General features: G+C 41.0%; 1 protein-coding gene across 1 annotated transcript in view; it reads left to right on the top strand.

The window, feature by feature from the left end:
• Positions 1 to 15,055, top strand: part of LOC111158282 (ribosome production factor 2 homolog) — a 43,216-nt gene extending 28,161 nt beyond the window's left edge. The window contains exons 8-10 of the mRNA XM_022520214.1: positions 1,479 to 1,581; positions 13,629 to 13,773; positions 14,761 to 15,055. Coding sequence (XP_022375922.1) covers positions 1,479 to 1,581; positions 13,629 to 13,773; positions 14,761 to 14,940 — 428 coding nt within the window. The 3' untranslated portion in view covers positions 14,941 to 15,055. The remainder of the gene's footprint in view (positions 1 to 1,478; positions 1,582 to 13,628; positions 13,774 to 14,760) is intronic.
• Positions 15,056 to 19,493: the final 4,438 nt, after the last annotated feature.

Raw genomic sequence — 19,493 nt, 5'->3', positions numbered from 1 at the left:
CTAGGTGCCCCCAAATCACTGTGTTTTGAAGTCACTTAAAATAGTTCTTTTCTGTATGATAATGCTCAGTACACAGGTTCATTTGATATTTATTTTTAGGGATTAAATTTTTTTCATTTTAAATTATATTTTAAACAACTTTTGAGATATAATTTACATGTAAGCAAGTCTCCATTTTTTTTTTTCAGGGGTTTTTAAAATTTCCTAAATTTTTTAAAATTAACATATAATATACTGTTTGTTTCCAGGGTACAGGTCTGTGGCAAGTCTACATACTTAAAGTTTTTAAAATTTGATGGATTTTGACATATATATACACCTGTGAAAACACCACTGCAGTCAAGTTATAGAACCTATTACACCCAAAAATTAGCCTGTGTCCCTTTGCAGTCTATCCTATTTCTGTATTTTAAGCAAACATTAGTTTGCTTTCTGTCATTATGGATTATTTGCATTTTGTAGAACTTTAGATAAATCATGCAGTATATGCTTCTTTTGGTTGCGTTAAGATCATCTCATGTGCCACCAGTGGTATGACTGCCACACTATGGGGAAAATAGCCTACTCGTGGATCTCAGTGGTTCTTTTCTGGTGTTAACAATTTATTATCTTTGCTTATATAATTGAGATTTCCGTTAGAATTTCTTTCGTGTTGGCCTCTACATAAAACAAAGGCTAATTTGATTTAATAGTCAAAGTTTAAACAGCTATTTGGGCTGTGTGTGTGTGTGTGTTTAAGATTTTATTTATCTGAGAGAATTCAGGGGGAGTAGTAGAGGGTGAAGGACAAACAGACTCTATGTTAGAGTGTGGAGCCCTATGCAGGACTTGATCCTACAACCCTAAGATCATGACCTGAGCTGAAACCAAGGGTCAGAACTTAACCAGCTAAGCCACCCAGGCACTCTTGAACAGCTGTTTTTATAGAAATTTGCCATCTTAAAAAAAAAAAACAAAACAACTTTATGAGAGAGAGAGAAAGTATGTGGGGGCAGGGGCAGAGGGAAAGCGAGAGAGAAAATTTTTTTTTAAGGTTTTATTTATTCATTTGACAGCACAAGCAGGGGGGAGTGGCAGGCAGAGGGAGAGGGAGAGGGAGAAGCAGACTCCTCGCTGAGCAAGGAGCCTGATGTGGGACTCCATCCCAGGACCTTAGGATCATGACCTGAGCCGAAGGCAAACACTCAACGAACTGAGCCACCCAGGTGTCCCTAGAGTGAGAATTTCAAAACTGAAAAACTGCATGGGTCAGTGAACTAAACACAGAAATAAAGTCATGAGCTTACATGGTAGAGGGGTGGTGGGTCTCTCAGACATTCTCAGGGATTGGTTTTTGTGCCACCTGTTTATCTGTTTAGGTATATATTGACTCAGTATAGAGCATTTTACAGTCTGGCTTTCTGTAACTGAATTTAAAAGCGTGTTAGTTTTTTTTGTTTTGTTTTGTTTTTTTTAAACAACCTTGAATTTGTTTTCAGATTTCTTCAGAGGCCCCACAGTAGCAAATATCCGCCTGGCTGGTTTAGAGTATGTTCTGCACTTCACTGCACTGAACGGGAAGATTTATTTTCGGAGCTATAAGTAAGTACATTTTGTAGGATATTTTTGAATCCAGGGTTAGCATTTTAGTGTGACCTTTGTAGAGCTCAAACTTAGAATTGGTGTTTGGTCAAAAGTTTGTTTGGAGAGTTTGCAAACTCGTAGTGGCACAGCAGGTCTGTGCTGTTCCTCACATCTGTCATTCCCCTGCTCTCTTCTGCCTCTGAAACCCTGCTTTTCCAGGGCCCCAGAGCATCTGATGCGACATTCCTCTGAGCTTAGAACACTAATTCAGTCTTGACCCTACTTTATGCGGTATCTTTTTTTTTTTCTTTTCTTTTTTTTTAAAGATCTGTTATTTATTTGAGAGAGAGTGTGGGCGTAAGGGGAGAGGAAGGAGAGAAAGTTCCAAGCAGATGCCTCACGGAGCCTGACTCAGGGCTTGATCCCATGAGCCATGAGATCACAACCTGATCCCAAACCAGGAATTGGACATTTAACTAACTGAGCCATCCAGGTGCCCCTTCCCCCACCCCCGCTTTTTTTTTAAGATTTTATTTAGAAAGAACAAGCAGGGGAAGTGGCAAGCAGATGGGAAGGGAGAAGCAGGCTCCTGCTGAACAAGGAGCCCCATGCAGGGCTCGATCCCAGGACCCTGGGATCATGACCTGGGCTGAAGGCAGTTGCTTAACCCATGAGCCACCCAGGTACCCCCCAGCTCCTTCTTTTTCATGACTGGGTTTATTTTTTTTAAATTTTTTTAAATTTTTTTTTAAAGATTTTATTTATTTATTTGTCAGAGAGAGAGGGAGAGAGAGCAAGTACAGGCAGACAGAATGGCAGGCAGAGGGAGAAGCAGGCTCCCCGATGAACAAGGAGCCCGATGCGGAACTCGATCCCAGGACGCTGGGATCATGACCCGAGCCGAAGGCAGCTGCTTAACCAACTGAGCCACCCAGGCGTCCCCATGACTGGGTTTAGAACACAAAGACACAAGTCTTAGGCCAGACAAAGCAAATCTCAAAACTCTGAATCTAAAAACTGGAGTCTGAAAGGAATGAGAAGATTCAGTGGCTAGATTCATTTTACTCTTTCTCCAGCCTAGACCTTCCAGTTCTATTCTTGACACAGTATAAATGTAAATCCTAACACTGATTTTGTTTTCATTAAAAAGCTTAATGATATGCTGCAATTGTCAAGCCTTTTGGGGTAATCATGAGATAATATATCCGTGTGTGTGTGTGTGTGTGTGTGTGTGTGTACATACATATATGTATTTTATTACATACATTCTTTTTTTTTTTTTTAAGATTTTATTTATTTATTTGACAGACAGAAATCACAGGTAGGCAGAGAGGTAGGCCGGGGGTGGGGGGAAGCAGGTTCCCTGCTGAGCAAAGAGCCTGATGCGGGGCTCGATCCCAGGACCCTGGGATCATGACCTGAGCCGAAGGCAGAGGCTTTAACCCACTGAGCCACCCAGGCGCCCCCATACATTCTTTTTTAAAATAAAGCATTGGCACTGGCTGATCAAGCCCACACTCTCCTGGAGAATATATTAGTTCCCACAAAGTGCCTGCCTTTGTACATAGGATTGAGACTAATGTCTGTTTTTGAGTTACGGCATGGCAGTGCAGCCTGGAGCCACTGACTGTTCAGTGTTGACAGTGACTTCTTTGTGTTAGCTGTATGTGCAACCATTTGTGGACTTCAGCATTTCATCCACAGTTTTACATTTTTTTTAATTAATTTTTTTTTTAAGATTTTATTTATTTATTTGACAGAGATCACAAGTAGGCAGAGAGGCAGGCAGAGAGAGAGAGAGGAGGAAGCAGGCTCCCTGCAGAGTAGAAAGCCCAACGTGGGGCTCGATCCCAGGACCCTGGGATCATGACCTGAGCCGAAGGCAGAGGCTTAACCCACTGAGCCACCCAGGCACCCCTAATTAATTATTTTTTTAAGGGGAGAGAGAGAGAGAGAGAGAGTGTGTATGTGCCCAGGTGCAGAGCGGGGGAGAGGCAGAGGGAGAGACAGAAAATCTCAAGTAGGCTCCCTGGTTAGTGCAGAGCCCAACATGGGCCCAGTCTCACAATTCTGAGATCGTGATCCATGTTGAAATCAAGAGTCAGACGCTTAACCAAGTCACCCAGGTGCCCTTACATTTTTTTTTTTCAGTGAACTCTACCAACAATGTCTGGCTCGAACCTATGACCCCGAAATCAAGAGTCTTGTGCTCTACTGGCTAAGCCAGCCAGGCCCCTCATTTTGTTCTTTTCTTCACGATGGAATACCTGGTTGACCAGCTCATGTTAATGAATGTCCAAATGAATTTAAATACTCACCTCTTCTCAATAATTCCCATCTTTGCCTCAACTGTATTGAATTAGAGATACTTCGTTCTTTTCACCATGATTGGTATCATCACTTCTGTTTATTTTCCTTTTGTTTAGATAGTAATAATAATAATAATAATAATAGGCAAAATGCAGTAAAATAACCACATGATCGATACTCATTTTTATTTTTATTTATTTTTATTTTATTTTTTTAAAGCAAGAGGGATTTTATAATCATTTCGAACTTGCTGAGATTGAAAGCCTTACATCTGTTTGAGTTTCCAAACTTAACTTTGGTGCTATGAAGAATATATAAAGTAGATGACTCCAATTTATAGAATTAGAAAGACAATCACTAACATAAGAAAAATATTTTTGAAAACTTACTGTGATCAGCCCACCTGGAGATATAAAGGAGCTAAAAATATAAAGAGCAACATCTTTGAGAATGAGAAATGAATGACAGTAATCTAAACTCTTTCATTGTAAACAGTGTCAAAGTATTCACTTGTATCAGAACTTTTATTTAGTGAAAAGAAAGATTAATTTGTAAAGAAAGAAATGCAGAGAAAATAAAATGGACAGAAAATTAGCAAATCAGACTTCAGAACATGGATAAATTAAGCAGTGTAATTACACATATCTACCCGTCTACTTACTTTAAGAAGAATTGCTGGAATCACATTAGGTTAGCATGGCATGTCCCACAATGAAAAAAAAAGTGTGAGCTTTTGAGAGCAGAGACCCTAGTGTAAATTTAATCCCAGTTGTTTTATACAGCCCCAGTAATACATGCTAGCTATTGATTTATAATAGAAAATGGACTGTGTGATTGAGAGCAAGCTGCTAGTGGAAAAAAACAAATCATCAAATGTAGATTAGCTTAGTCTGCAGAGGCTGTGCTGCCCTTGGGAGAGGAAGGAGGAATTGGTCTGAGGGTTGAGCATCACCTCTGAGCCCAGTAAGCTGGCTCTGGACCAGGCTTGGCTGCATGACCTAGGCAGGTCACTTCTTAGGGCCTCCGTTTTTCCTCTGCAAAAGGTAGTGAGTGATACCATTCATGTGATTCTGCAGTCCCTAAAAGATCAATAGTAATTCCTTTATAAAGGGGAGAGGGGTTGTGGATAGAGGTGGGAAGATGCTGGAGAAGTGTGTCTCACTTAGTGTGGTTCCTTAGGCACTCTTGCAAGCTACACTTAGGTGTCCTGCCCTCTTCTTTTACTTGGAACCAGCCCTTAAGCAGTTGGTAAAAAGTAGTAGTTACCATTGGTGCACATTTGTGAAGTTAATAAGGTTAATCTTAGAAAATGGCTTTGAATTTTTTGGTTGAAGGAAAGTGTAAACATGAAATTATATTAATATAACCTTTGATTTGACCTTTTGGGGGGAATAAATCATTGTTAATGACCTCTTCCCATGTATCATATAATAATTCCTCATATGTGAGTGACCATTTATATTCCTTGGAGAATTTTATTCACTATAAAGTCAAAGCCATGCATATAAAACAGGAAATTTTTAGTAACTGCCACATTTGCCTTTGCCATGACATTGGTTAGGTTCTATGGGGAGAAATATACAAAACAAGGAAGTATTAGCATACCTTAAAAAGCAAACAGCATTGTAGGCAAGGAGTTTAAGTAATGAAAAACAGAACATCAGCAGAAGAGAGGGATAGGGAAGGGAGAAAAATAGGGAAATTACAACTTGAACAAGAGTGGAAATGGCAGTCTTCCTCCAGGAATAGGCAAATAATGTTTTATTTTTATTGATTGATTGATTTTATTTATTAGCTCATGCACAAGCAGGAGGAGTGGCAGGCAAAGAGAGAGGGAGAGGCAGGCTCCCCAGCGAGCAGAGAACCCAGTGTGGGGCTCGATCCCGGGACCACAGGATCATGACCTGAGCTGAAGGCAGAAGCTTAACGGACTGAGCTACCCAGGCACCCTGCAAATATTGTTTTAAAATATATGGAAATTACCCATCAACATAGCTAATAGCCTGAGCCCATTTAAGAAGGAAAGAGTTGGGATGTCTTTTCATCCCTGCATCCTGATGTACCATAGAGCCTTGCAGAATTGAATGTCTCTTTTGATTTAGAGCTTACAGGGAGACAAAACAAAACAAAACAAAACAAAGCTTGAGGTTAGGATCTGAGATGGAGATTGATAGGCGTATGATGTAACAGTTCTGGGTGTAGGCTGGAGACATGATGGCCTGGAAATGAAATGTCTATCTTAAAAAAAAATTGCGGTGTTGGGACGCCTGGGTGGCTCAGTTGGTTAAGCGGCTGCCTTCGGCTCAGGTCATGGTCCCAGCATCCTGGGATCGAGTCCCGCATCGGGCTCCTTGCTCAGCGGGAGCCTGCTTCTCCATCTGCCTCTGCCTGCCACTCTGTCTGCCTGTGCTCACTCTGACAAATAAATAAAATCTTTAAAAAAAAAAAAAAAAATTGCGGTGTATATGGTGGGATGGGGGTGAAGGAAATGGTTTTAATTTTCTTTTTATTTATTTATTTATTTATTTAGAAAAGATTTTACTTATTTATTTGACAGAGATCACAAGTAGGCAGAGAAGCAGGCAGGGGACGGGGCAGGGTAAGCAGGCTCCCTGTTGAGTAGAGAGCCTGGTGCGATGCTGGATGCCAGGACCCTGAGATCATGACTTGAGCTGAAGGAAGAGGCTTAACCAACTGAGCCACCCAGGTGCCCCTTAATTTTGTTTTTAATGAGTCAATGTCAGTCTCTCATTTTTGCTTAGTGTGATCACAAAAACCATTTGTAAGTTATTTTTTTGTTTTTTTAAAAGATTTTATTTATTTATTTGACAGAGATCACAAGCAGGCAGAGAAGCAGGTAGAGAGAGAGAGAGAGGGAAGCAGGCTCCCTGCTGAACAGAGAGTCCGATGCAGGGCTCGATCCCAGGACCCTGAGATCATGACCCGAGCTGAAGGCAGAGGTTTTAACCCACTGAGCCACCCAGGCGCCCCTATAAGTTCTTTATTAATACATTCCCTCTGAGGAAAAGTAAACAGATGTTTTTTTAGATTTTTTTTTTTTTTTTTTTTGACAGACAGAGATCACAAGTAGGCAGAGAAGCAGACAGACAGAGAGAGGTGGAAGCAGGCTCCCTGCAGAGCACAGAGCCCGATGCGGGGCTCGATCCCAGGACACTAGGACCATGACCTGAGCTGAAGGCAGAGGCTTTAACCCACTGAGCCACCCAGGTGCCCCAACAGATGTTTTTTTAAAAAAGATTAATAATAATTTTAGATTCTAAACCAGGAAATCAAAGAAAAACTTAAACAATTCATGGAAACCAATGAGAATGAAGACACATTGGTCCCAAAACCTATGGGATACAGCAAATGTGGTCCTAAGGGGGAGATACGTAGCCATCCAAGCCTCACTCAGAAAAATTGAAAAATCCAGAATACGCCATATCTCTTTATACCATAAAGAACTGGAAAGTCAACAACAAATTAAGCCAACCCCACACACAAGAAGGGAAATAATCAAAATTAGAACAGAGATCAATGAGCTAGATACTAGAGATACAGTAGAACACATCAACGAAATTAGAAGCTGGTTTTTTGAAAGAATCAATAGGATCAATAAACCACTGGCCAAACTAATCCAAAAGAAATGAGAGAGGGCCCAAATTAATCGAATTATGAATGAAAGGGGAGAGATCATGACTAACACCTAGGAAATGGAAACAGTCATCAGAAATTATTATCAACAGTTATTTGCCAATAGGTTAAGCAACCTAGAAGAAATGGATGCATTCCTGGAAACCTATAAACTTCCAAAACTGAATCAGGAAGAAATTGACAACCTGAATAGACAATATCTAGTATTAAGATTGAAGCAGTGATCAAAAACTTCCGAAAAAACAGGAGCCCAGGATCTGATGAATTCCCTGGAGAGTTCTACCAACATTCAGAGAAGAAATAATACCTATTCTTCTGAAGCTGTTTAAAAAAATAGAAACAGAAGGGAAACTTCCAGACTCTTTCTATGAAGCCAGCATTACCCTGATTCCCAGACCAGGTAAAGACCCTATCAAAAAGGAAGAATTTCAGACCAATATCCTGATGAATATGGATAACAAGATCCTAGCTAATAGGATCCAACAGTACGTTAAAAAGATTATCCACCATGACCAGGTGGGATTTATCCCTGGGATGCAAGGGTGGTTCAACACTTGCAAATCAATTGATGTGATAGAATAAGTCAGTAAGAGAAGAGAGAAGAGCCATCTGGTCTTCTCAATTGATGCAGAAAAACCAGTGGACAAGTTACAGCATCCGTTCCTGATTAAAATGCTTCAAAGTATAGGGATAGAGGGAACATTCCTCAACTTCATAAAGTCTATGAAAAACCCACAGTGAGTATTATCCTCAATGGGGAAAAGCTGACAGCCTTCCCTTTGAGATCAGAACACGACAAGGATGTCCACTTTGGCCACTGTTGTTCAACATAGTACCGGAAGTCCTAGCAACAGCAGACAACAAAAAGAAATAAAAGGTACTCAGGTTGGCAAAGAAGAAGCCAAATTCTCTCTCTTCGAAGATGACATGATACTTTATATGGAAAACCCAAGAGACTCCACCCCCAAACTACTAGAACTCATACAGCAATTCAGTAATGTGGCAGGATACAAAATCAATGTACAGAAATCCATTGCTTTCTTATACACTAACAATGAAAATATACAAAGGGAAATTAGAGAATCGATTCTATCTACTGTAGCACCAAGAACCATAAGATACGTGAGAATAAATCTAACCAAAGAGGTAAAGGATCTGTACCTGAGGAACTACAGAACACTCATGAAAGAAATTGAAGAAGACGCAAAAACATGGAAAAGCATTCCATGCTCGTGGATCGGAAGAATAAACATTGTTAAAATGTCTATACTGCCTAGAGCCATCTATACTTTGAATACCATCCCGATCAAACCCTGAATTGCTAAGGAAATGTTGAAAAAGAAAAAACTGGGGGCATCATGTTGCCTGATTTCAAGCTTTACCACAAAGCTGTGATCACTAAGCATGGTACTGGCACAAAAATAGACACATAGACCAGTGGAACAGAATAGAGAGCCCAGATATGGACCCTCAACTCTATGGTCAAATAATGTTCGACAAAGTGGGAAAAATAACCAGTGGAAAAAAGACAGTCTCTTCAATAAATGGTGCTGGGAAAATTGGGCAGCTATGTATAGAAGAATGAAACTTGACCATTCTCTAACACCATAGCTTATAAAGATAAACTCGAAATGGTTAATAGACCTCAACGTGAGGCAGGAATCTATCAAACTCCTAGAGGAGAACATAGGCAGTAACCTCTTCAACATCGGCCACAGTAAGTTCTTTTAAGACATGTCCCCAAAGGCAAAGGAAACAAAAGCAACAGTGAACTTTTGGGACTTGATCAAGATCAAAAGCTTCTGGGGGTGCCTGGGTGACTCTTTGGGTTGGGCCTCTGCCCTTTGCTCAGGTCATGATCTTAGGGTCCTGGGATCAAGCCCCGCATCGGGCTCTCTGCTCAGCATGGAGCCCGCTTCCCCCTCTCTCTGCCTGCCTCTCTGCCTATTTGTGATCTCTCTCTGTGTGTCAAATAAATAAATAAAATCTTTAAAAAAAAAACCTTCTTCACAGCAAAGGAAACAGCAAAACAAAGAGGCAACCCACAGAATAGAAGATATTCGCAAATGACACTACAGACAAAGGGCTGATATCCAAGATCTATAAGAAACTCCTCAGACTCAAAACATACAAGGCAGATAATCATGTCAAAAAATGGGCAGAAGACATGAACATGTATGTCTCCAAAGAAGACATACAGATGGCTAACAGACACATGAAAAATAGCCATCAGGGAGATTCTAATCAAAACCACATTGAGGGGGTGCCTGGGTGGCTCAGAGGGTTGAGCCTCTGCCTTCAGCTCAGGTCATTGTCTCGGGGTCCTGGGATTAAGCCCCGCATGGGGCTCTCTGCTTAGTGGGGAGCCTGCTTCCCTCTCTCTCTGCCTGCTTGTGATCTCTCTCTCTGTGTCAAATAAATAAAATCTTAAAAAAAAAAAACACACATTGAGATACCACCTTACACCAGTTAGAATGAACAAAATTAACAAGGCAGTAAACAACAAGTGTTGGAGAGGATGTGGAGAAAAGGGAACCTTCTTACACTGTTAGTGGAAGTGCAAGTTGGTGCAGCCACTTTGGAAAACTGTGGAGATTCCTTAAGAAATTCAAAATAGAGTTACTCTATGACCCTGCAATTGCAGTACCATTTACCCCAAAGATATAGATGTAGTGAAAAGAAGGGCCATCTGTACCCCAGTGTCCACATAGCAACAATGGCCACAGTTGCCAAACTGGAGAGAGCCAAGATGCCCTTCAAGAGATGAATGGATAAAGAAGATGTGGTCCATATATACAATGGAATATTACACCTCCACCAGAAAGCATGAATACCCAACTTTTGTATCAACATGGACGGGATTGGAGGAGATTAGGCTGAGTGAAATAAGCAGAGAAAGTCAATTACCATATGGTTTCACTTGTGGAGCATAAGCAGTAACACGGAGGACATTGGGAGTTGGAGAGGAGAAGTGAGTTGGGGGAAACCGGGGAGATGAAGCATGGGAAACTGTGGACCCTGAGAAACAAACTGAGGGGAGGGGAGTGGTGGGATAGGTGAGCCTGGCAGTGGGTTTTAAAGAGGGCACGTATTGCATGGAACACTGGGTGTGGTACATAAACAATGAATCTTGGAACACTGAAAAAAAATTACAAAAAAATTCAAGGAAGTTTGGCAAAATTGTAAAAAAAAAACAAAACCAAAACTAAGAATGCTCAAAATGATGATAATTTTAGATTTTAGATTTCTCTGTTAAAAGTTTAATAAAATGAATTATAGGTCTGTCACCAGAAACCATACATAGAAAACTGAAAATTGGAGAAAATTTTCTTCTGTTTCTGTCAATTTGATCTGCCAATAAACCTGCCCGGTGAAGTAATTCAGGCAAGATCATTTACACAGGGGCACCTGGGTGGCTCATTCAGTTAAGCGTCTGGCCTTCAGTTCAGGTCATGATCTCTGAGTCTTGGGACTGAGTCCCATGTTGGGCTACCTGCTCAGTGGGGAGTCTGCTTCTCCCTCTTCCTCTGTCCTGCACCCCCACCCCCCACCCCAGCTTATGCTCTCTCGCTCGCTCTCAGATAAATAAAATCTTTAAAAAAGATCATCTGCACAGACAGTATGGCACTGTAACTTAATTCTTCGGTAAATAACAGCATATGTAGATATATGTACTATATATACACACACATACACGATATATATATGCAGTTATTTGGAAATAATCTTAATTATATACTCAAAAAATTACTTTGGTAGGAGGATACTTGCATAGATAAAAAGGTACTTGGGTAATGTGAATCCATTAAGCATGCCATGAGCTGTCTAGATCTACAACTTTTCCATTTAGCTGAAAATAAGCATTTTAAGTGGTAGAAACACTTTTACTCGGCTATTTTTATATGTAGAGTTTCCCCGATTTTTTTAGTAGTCTATTGGACACAAGATGTTAATCAAGATACTCATCTTGTTATGAGTTCAGCTTTATAAATGTCATTTATTTGGAGGTATTGAATACGTGGATGCAAAAGCAGAAATAAGTGAGTTACAGCAGAGTGAAATGATCACTGCTGCCATATGCCTTCAATCAGCTTTTAGGGAAGAAACCCAGATATTACCAACTTCATCTTCTATTCCCCCACTGTGGGCCTGAGACTGGGTGTACTCTCAACGCTCTTCTCCTGGAACCACTATGAAGAGAGTGGGCTAAACACCCTTGTTTTGGCTTATTTCCCCTCTGCTTGCTCTCTTCAAGTCCCATACTAATACTCATGTGATCTTTTATTGTTAGTAGATCTTTTTTATTGTTGAACATGTCTGCTTTTTACATATCCTAGGTCGGTGTTTGTTTTGTTTTGTTTTTGCTTTATTCAGTTTGGTGTAAATAAGTGTGTCTGGTACAGTGCATCTATCATTAAGACTCTCCTTACAGCCACTAGATGCACCTCCCATGGGGAGACCGTCTGCATGTGATGCCCAAAAGGCTGTTAATGAGCTTTTACACACTCACTTCTGCTTTCTGGAGTTTGTTGTTCTTAGGTATTCCTTATTGTGCTTGTACTCTTATGTTCTGTCTCCTCTCATGTCATTTGTTGCCTCTCTCATATTCTACCTTTGGTGTGAAAAGTTTGATCTTTTTTTTTTTTTTTAAGTTTGATCTTTTATAAACATTGTTATTCATTTAATTCTTTTATTCCATGTAGAGATCTGCCCACTATAACAAATTGAGTTAGCTCAAATAATCTTCAGGTCTTTGAATTTGTTAGTCTCCTCTCTTTCTGTCTGTGTTGCTCATCTATTTCCAGATCCAGAACTATTTTGACATATGGAATCTAGAAGGTTGTGGTTTTGTTATATTAGGGTTTTAAAGTTCATTCCAATCTATAGAGATCAGTATGTGTCTATATTATACTCAGAAGTGGATTCTGAATGGGTCTTAAAGAAATAAGAATTTGTTAATCATGTAAATGTAATGTTTCAAGGGCCCAGTTGAAATTGTTTTTATAATTATGTAAATCTATAAATAAGATGAAGAAGTCAAATCAAAGGATTCCATTTCTGGGGCACCTGGATGGTTCAGCTAAGCATCTGCCTTCAGCTCAGGTCATGATCCCAGGGTCCTGGGATCAAGCCCTGCATTGTCAGGCTCCCTGCTCAGGAGGGACCCTGCTTCCCTGCTCCCCAGCTTGTACTCTTCTCTCTCAAACCTTTTTTTTTTTTATTTTTTTTTTATTTACTTATTTATTTATTTGATAGAGATCACAAGTAGCCAGAGAGGCAGGCAGAGAGAGAGGGGGAAGCAGGCTCCTTGCCGAGCAGAGAGCCCGATGTGGGGCTCGATCCCAGGACCCTGAGATTATGACCTGAGCTGAAGGCAGAGGCTTAACCCACTGAGCCACCCAGGCGCCCCTCTTCTTCTCTCTCAAGTAAATAAAATCTTTAAAAAGGGGGGGGGTTAATTTCTTAGAAGAATTATCTGTCTCACTTCCTGTTTCTCAATAATATTGTGTGTGTGGTTTTTTTTTTTTTTTTTTAAGATTTTATTTATTTATTTGAGAAAGAGAGTGAGAGCATGAGAGGGGAGAAGGTCAGAGGGAGAAGCAGGCTCTCTGCAGAGCTGGGAGCTGGATGTGGGACTTGATCCCTGGACTCTGGGACCATGACCTGAGCCGAAGGCAGTCGCCCAACTGACTGAGCCACCCAGGCACCCATTTTTTTTTTTAAGATTTTTTTAGGTGAAAGAGAGAGAGCACGAGTAGGGGGTGGGTTAGAAGGGAAGGGAGAAGCAGACTCCTCACTGAGCAGGGAGCCAGATGCAGGGCTTGATCCCAGGATCCTGAGATCATGACCTGAGCTGAAGGCAGACACTTAACTGACGGAGCTACCCAGGTGCCCAACTATGTAGTATTCTTTTGTTTTTGATTTTTAAAAAGCAACAAACCAAAGAATATACTTGGTCTAAACGCAGAAAGTATTTAAGAAGCTTAACCTCCTAAAGGCTGTCATTTTATGAACTGTAATTCTCTTGAACAAAAATATTTGAGGGGATAGGACTTCCATCAAAGTCAAAGCAACATTTCTTTTTTTCCTGCTTCGTAAAGGTTGCTGTTGAAGAAATCTGGTTGCAGAACACCAAGGATTGAATTGGAAGAGATGGGACCCTCATTGGATCTGGTTCTGAGGAGGACACATCTGGCATCAGATGATCTTTATAAATTATCTATGAAAATGCCAAAAGCCCTCAAGGTTTGTAACTTGCAGATCAGTGCCATATTTATTTGTATATTCCACTCTTCTTTCCAAAAGGGTTTGCAGCATAGGGCACTAAAGAACATATGGAAAGAGATCAATAATATAGATAAAATTAGACTCTAAGAACAAAGAAAAGGAGGAAGAAGCAAATAAGGCAACCATAAAGGGTAATAAAAGATTGTAGAAACCACACATCAACTATGGCTAAGAGCTTTCTGATAGCCAAGACTGCTGGTTTTCAGCAAGAAAGAAAATTGGGGTATTGTGGAGATTGGGGATTTAGAGTACAGGATGTGTATGTAACCCATACTTGCATAAAACCTATTTTGATTTTTGAATGGTTTTAAAAAACAAGTAGAAGTGACATCTCTGGAATGCTAGTAAAGATTAAATGATAGTCACAGTTCCTTAAGCTAAACACAAGAAATTATCTCAGTGCATGATAATGGTTAGCACAGTCTATAGTGTTGATTTTTTTTTTTAAAGATTTTATTTATTTATTTGACAGAGAGATCACAAGCAGGCAGAGAGGCAGGCAGAGAGAGGAGGAAGCAGGCTCCCCTAGAGAGCAGAGAGCCCGATGCGGGGCTCGATTCCAGGACTCTGAGATCACGACCTGAGCCGAAGGCAGCGGCCCAACCCACTGAGCCACCCAGGCGCCCCATATAGTGTTGATTTTTGAAGTGTGGTCTGACAGTTTACCTGGGAATTGTTAGAAATGCTAAATCTCAGGTCCCACCCAGATGTTTTGAATTATAATATGCATTTTAACAAGATTCCCAAGTGATTTGAATGTACTTAAGTTTGAGAAGAAAGGTCTATAGGGTTATAGATTATATTGAATAGGTGATCACTAATGGAAATTGTTAGTAAAATAGTTAATGTACACTAGATTTTTACCAGTTTATACACTAGATAACATTATATATATAATGAATATATATAATTATGTGTTTATATATATATATTCTTGTTTCATAGCCAAAGAAGAAGAAAAACGTCTCCCATGATACTTTTGGTACAACTTATGGAAGGATTCATATGCAGAAGCAAGACCTAAGCAAACTACAAACCAGGAAAATGAAGGGGTTGAAGAAGCGACCTGCAGAAAGGATAACAGAAGACCAGGAGAAAAAATCAAAGAGAATTAAAAAAAACTGATGGAACTTAGCCAGTGACTATAATGTTATTGTAGTCTGTTTACTTAAGAGTATTATCAATCATCAGTCATTTGTAAGTTTCTTATAAGATTTTATTAAATGTTTTTATAGTATGGTAATTTACCTAAACTATATATTATATATATTATGAACACTAATCTACTGGTATTAGGTTGAATTAAGCCTCTTTGTTTCTTCATTTTGTTTTGTTTTTAAAGATTTTTTTATTTGACAGAGAGAGAGACAGCCATAGAGGGAACACAAGCAGGGGGAGTGGAAGAGGGAGAAGCTGGCTTCCCACTGAGCAGAGAGGCCAATGCAGGGCTCAATCCCAGGACTCTGGGATCATGACCTGAGCCGAAGGCAGACACTTAACAACTGAGCCCCCCAGGTGCCTCGAAATTAAGCCTCTTTGAGATATATCCTGGTGGGTCATTTTCTCTCTATGTTATGGTATTCCCTCTGCCACAACCTCCACCCCCCAACAAGTCTCATTGAGTTGGTAGGTGAGGAGGGATCTCCAGCACAACCAGACTTCTGGGTTAAGCTTTCAATAAAGGAAGAAAGCCATGGAAAGTAGAAATGGCCCAAAGGAACTGTATACACACTTACTATGAGTTACCTGGAAAGTTAACCCCATCTCCCAACACATACCTACAACCTGACTTTTGTTTTTCACTCTTCTGTTACTCTGCCTGAAATTCTTCCAGTTAGAGATTCATTTGAGATTTTTAACTTTGTGTGTTAAAACATTTCTCTTAAGAGCATGTCCACTAATTTTCTACCACCTCCACCTCCCCAAAAACCCACTGATATTCATGGTCATACACTAAAGAACGTGCCTCTGAAGTCCAGCAGAGAAGATACAGCACACTGTGGAGCAAAACAAATCGGAAACTGGCAGACTGAGGAGGGCACAAAGAACAGTTTTCACTTTAACCTCATCAGCCCTGCCCCTGTGACACAGCTCTCCGCCAAGAGAAACCTTACAGCCTGCAGTTTCCCCAGGGAGGGGAGGGAGAAGGTGTGAGGGAACACATGGCTCCCCTAGCCCTGCAGGATGCTGTCAGAGAGAACCCTCTTTCTAGTCCCACCCAGAATACTGAGATGTACTGCGCAGCCGGGGAGTGGACTGCACCTGGTCTGACAGCACCCGGGGCTCTCAGAGGGCAGTAAAACCAACGTGGACCGTGGAAACCACAGCATAGCCTCCATTAGGAATCTGCCCGTGAGCCACTAGAAGTGGCTTGCCTGCAGACCCCCACAGATGGTCCATGGTGCACACCACTCTCAGTGCCATATGTCATCCCACCCCGTGGCCTGCCACCAGCACATGAGGAGGGCAATACGAGTGAGCTTCTGGGAGTGGCTAGCGGACGTGTGCAGAAAGCAGTCCCGTTCTCCCGGACTGGGAGAGATCACACAGATTCAGTCAGCACTGCCCTAGAGAGAGCAAACAAAAGGGAGATTCAGCACCCAGTGTGGCTTCACAGGATCAAGAGAAGGCCTTAAAGTTTGTATGACACTGTCTTGGAGTAGGAAACAAATAGGCCAACCATGGAGACGATTTAAAGCCTGAATGTGTCTGGATCTGAGCTATGTATTCACTGCAGACTCTGGCAAAAGCGCTTTTTTTCTTTCACTGCTTCAATTCTCACCTAAGTATGATGAAGTGTTCAAACTTGCAGGAACTGCATCCTCTCTCTGGCTTCCAGCTTGACTTAAGAAGAAATAAACTAATAATTTAGAAGCATGCTTCTTTCTGACTCCACGATCAGGCATGGAGGAAACGGACCAATCAAGAGTTGCCTTCTGCACAGGACCCGGCGGTATTATGAGGGAGAGAAAGAATCAAGGCCATTGACACTGTGGGCTACGATACTAACTTTTGTTCAGATGGCTTTTTTTTTTTTTTAAAGATTTTATTTATTTATTTATTTGACAGAGATCACAAGTAGGCAGAGCAGCAGGCAGAGAGAGGGGAAGGGAAGCAGGCTCCCCAATGAGCAGAGAGCCTGATGCGGGACTCGATCCCAGGACCCTGGGATCGTGACCCGAGCCAAAGGCAGAGGCTTTAACCCACCGAGCCACCCAGGCGCCCCTGTTCAGATGTTTTTAAACTGAATTTAATCCAAAGACTTTCCCAGTAAGAAGAAGCCAGTTAGGGGCACTTGGGTGGCTCGGTCGGTTAAGTGGCTGCCTTCGGCTCAGGTCATGATCCCAGGATCTTGGGATCGAGCCCCACATCAGTCTCCCTGCTCAGCGGAGAGCCTGCTTCTCCCTCTGCCTCTGCCTGCTGCTCTGCTTACTTGTGCTATCTCTCTGTCAAATACATAAATAAAATCTTAAAAAAGAAAAAGCCAGTTAGCAAATAACTAACAACCATTAACTCCACTAAAAGTAATTACTCTCACTGTGCCAATTGCTGATTCTGTCCCTTGCTAGGAAGACTTCAAGAGGCCTTGAAAGGAGCCTACCATTGAGCAGGGGTGGGGGAATGAGGGAATTAAATATTTACTCAATTTGTTTCATTCCATTGATTTTTGTACAACACTAGAGAACTTTTTTAAAAAGAAGGTTGTGGTTAGCAACATTTAATTCAGTCACGCATGAACAAGGGGCAGGGATGTTGGTAGCACATCATCTCTTCATTAGCCATTAGTCCAAATGCCTTTGTGCAATCTACTAATAATAGTAAAGGGGCTGATACATGCATATGAAAACTTTAACATATATCTCAAAAAGAAAGATTTTCATTATAATGATAACAAAAGATCACAAGTCCAAGAATATATTGAATTATCTTTGAACAGAGTCTTATTAAGAGAGACATATAAACAGAAGGAAGCAGTATGTTCTAAAATAATCAGATATATGCTTTGTGGGTTTTTTTCACAAATCAATTTATAAATTTATAAATCATAAAGCTTAAATGAAAATGAGTAAGTAGCAGTAGCAAAAAAAAAAAGGCTACTACTTGATCATTGACATATTACCTACCATATTGTTATCTTTCTTTTTCTTTAAGATTTTATTTATTTATTTGTCAGAGAGAGAGAGAGAGCACAAGCAGCAGGCGTGGCAGGCAGAAGGAGAAGCAGGCTCCCCGCTTAGCAAGGATCCCAGGAGCTTGGGATCGTGACCTGAGCTGAAGGCAGACACTTAACCAATTGAGCCATCCAGGTGTCTCCGTACCACTGGTTATTTTAAGAGATGCTGCCACTAAGCTCTGTTCCCTCTTCTGTGAGAGAAAAGCAGTTTTGGTAGGGCTAGAAGGGAGAGACTGGGTAAGGTTTAGGACAAAATGCACTTAAGGTACTGAGGAGCTCTTGGTAACTAAAGGTCCCATGAGAGCCCTGGGTAGTGTTCATACCAAGTAGGAATGAGCCAAAGCCAAACAGCTTATTTTGAAATTGTCTTAAAAATGCCTAGGGAAATGGGAAGAAGCTTTCTACTTCCTCCTAGTGATACATACTTGTTTTCCTTAAATGTCCAAATTTAGGTTCCTGGTGAAGAAGCTCCTTTATACAAGTGCAAACCAACCATGTAGCAAAAACACAAACATACATAAACTATAATTTGTTGTCTGAGGTGGGAATGCTTTTGTTTTTAATTCCATGTCAAGGAGCTCCCTTATGCCTGTGTGTGCATACGTTTACGTGATTTTGCGGACGCTAAGCAAAAGCTAGAGCCTCAATTTACTTTCCATATCTTGTCCTTTCTCTGATAAACCCATTCCTTAGCTTTCCCTCTCCCCATCCCTCTCCAGATGGTTAATACCTCTCATAAAAAGGGAGCTGGTATTATTATTTGGACTTGTTGCTTGATTGTACATTTACCCAAAGACGACAGAGTTTTAGATCTGAAGCAGGCATTTTACGTCTAGATGCAAAGAAAAGGCTAAAATAATTCATATCCAGCCATCTACAAGTAAATGGACAATAGTTGGGGCGAAGAGGAGCCATGAAAGGTACATCAGAAACAATGAATGCAGAGTTCTTACCCAGGGCTTGGTCCTCTACGTTCAGCTAACACTTAGGGAAATAGTGATTCAGCAATGCAATGGGTCTTACTAGCCACTTACAGAAAGGACCCTGTCATACCTTGACCTCTATTAGGAAGACCTCTCCCAGCAATTCAACTGACAGAGATGACCACATTTTTGGTATGCGGGACATTGGGTTAGGGTGTTTGTTTAAAAATTTATTTTTAGGTAATTGCTACACCTAGTGTGGGGCTCAAACTTAATAGCTCTGGGTGTCAAGGGTCACATGCTCTGCCGACTAAGCCAGCCAGGGGCCCCTTGGAGTGTTTTTTTAATCTATCTATCTGTTATCTATCTGTCTATGATTTTATTTATTTGAGAGAAAATGAGCAGGGAGAGGATTAGAGGGAGAAGCAGGCTCCCCACTGAGCAGGGACCCTGATGTGGGGCTCCATCACAGGACCCTAGGATCATAACCTGAGCCAAAGGCGGATGCTTAACTGAACCACCCAGGTGCCCCAGGGTGTTTGTTTTAATCGTCTTTGAGATTTGGTAATGTATTCTTTTGT

Source organism: Enhydra lutris, unplaced genomic scaffold, assembly GCF_002288905.1.
Source record: "Enhydra lutris kenyoni isolate GAN:26980312 unplaced genomic scaffold, ASM228890v2 scaffoldscaffold58, whole genome shotgun sequence".
Classification (NCBI taxonomy): domain Eukaryota; kingdom Metazoa; phylum Chordata; class Mammalia; order Carnivora; family Mustelidae; genus Enhydra; species Enhydra lutris.
Note: the sequence above shows the minus strand (reverse complement) of the source record. Positions and strands in the feature narration are given on the sequence as shown.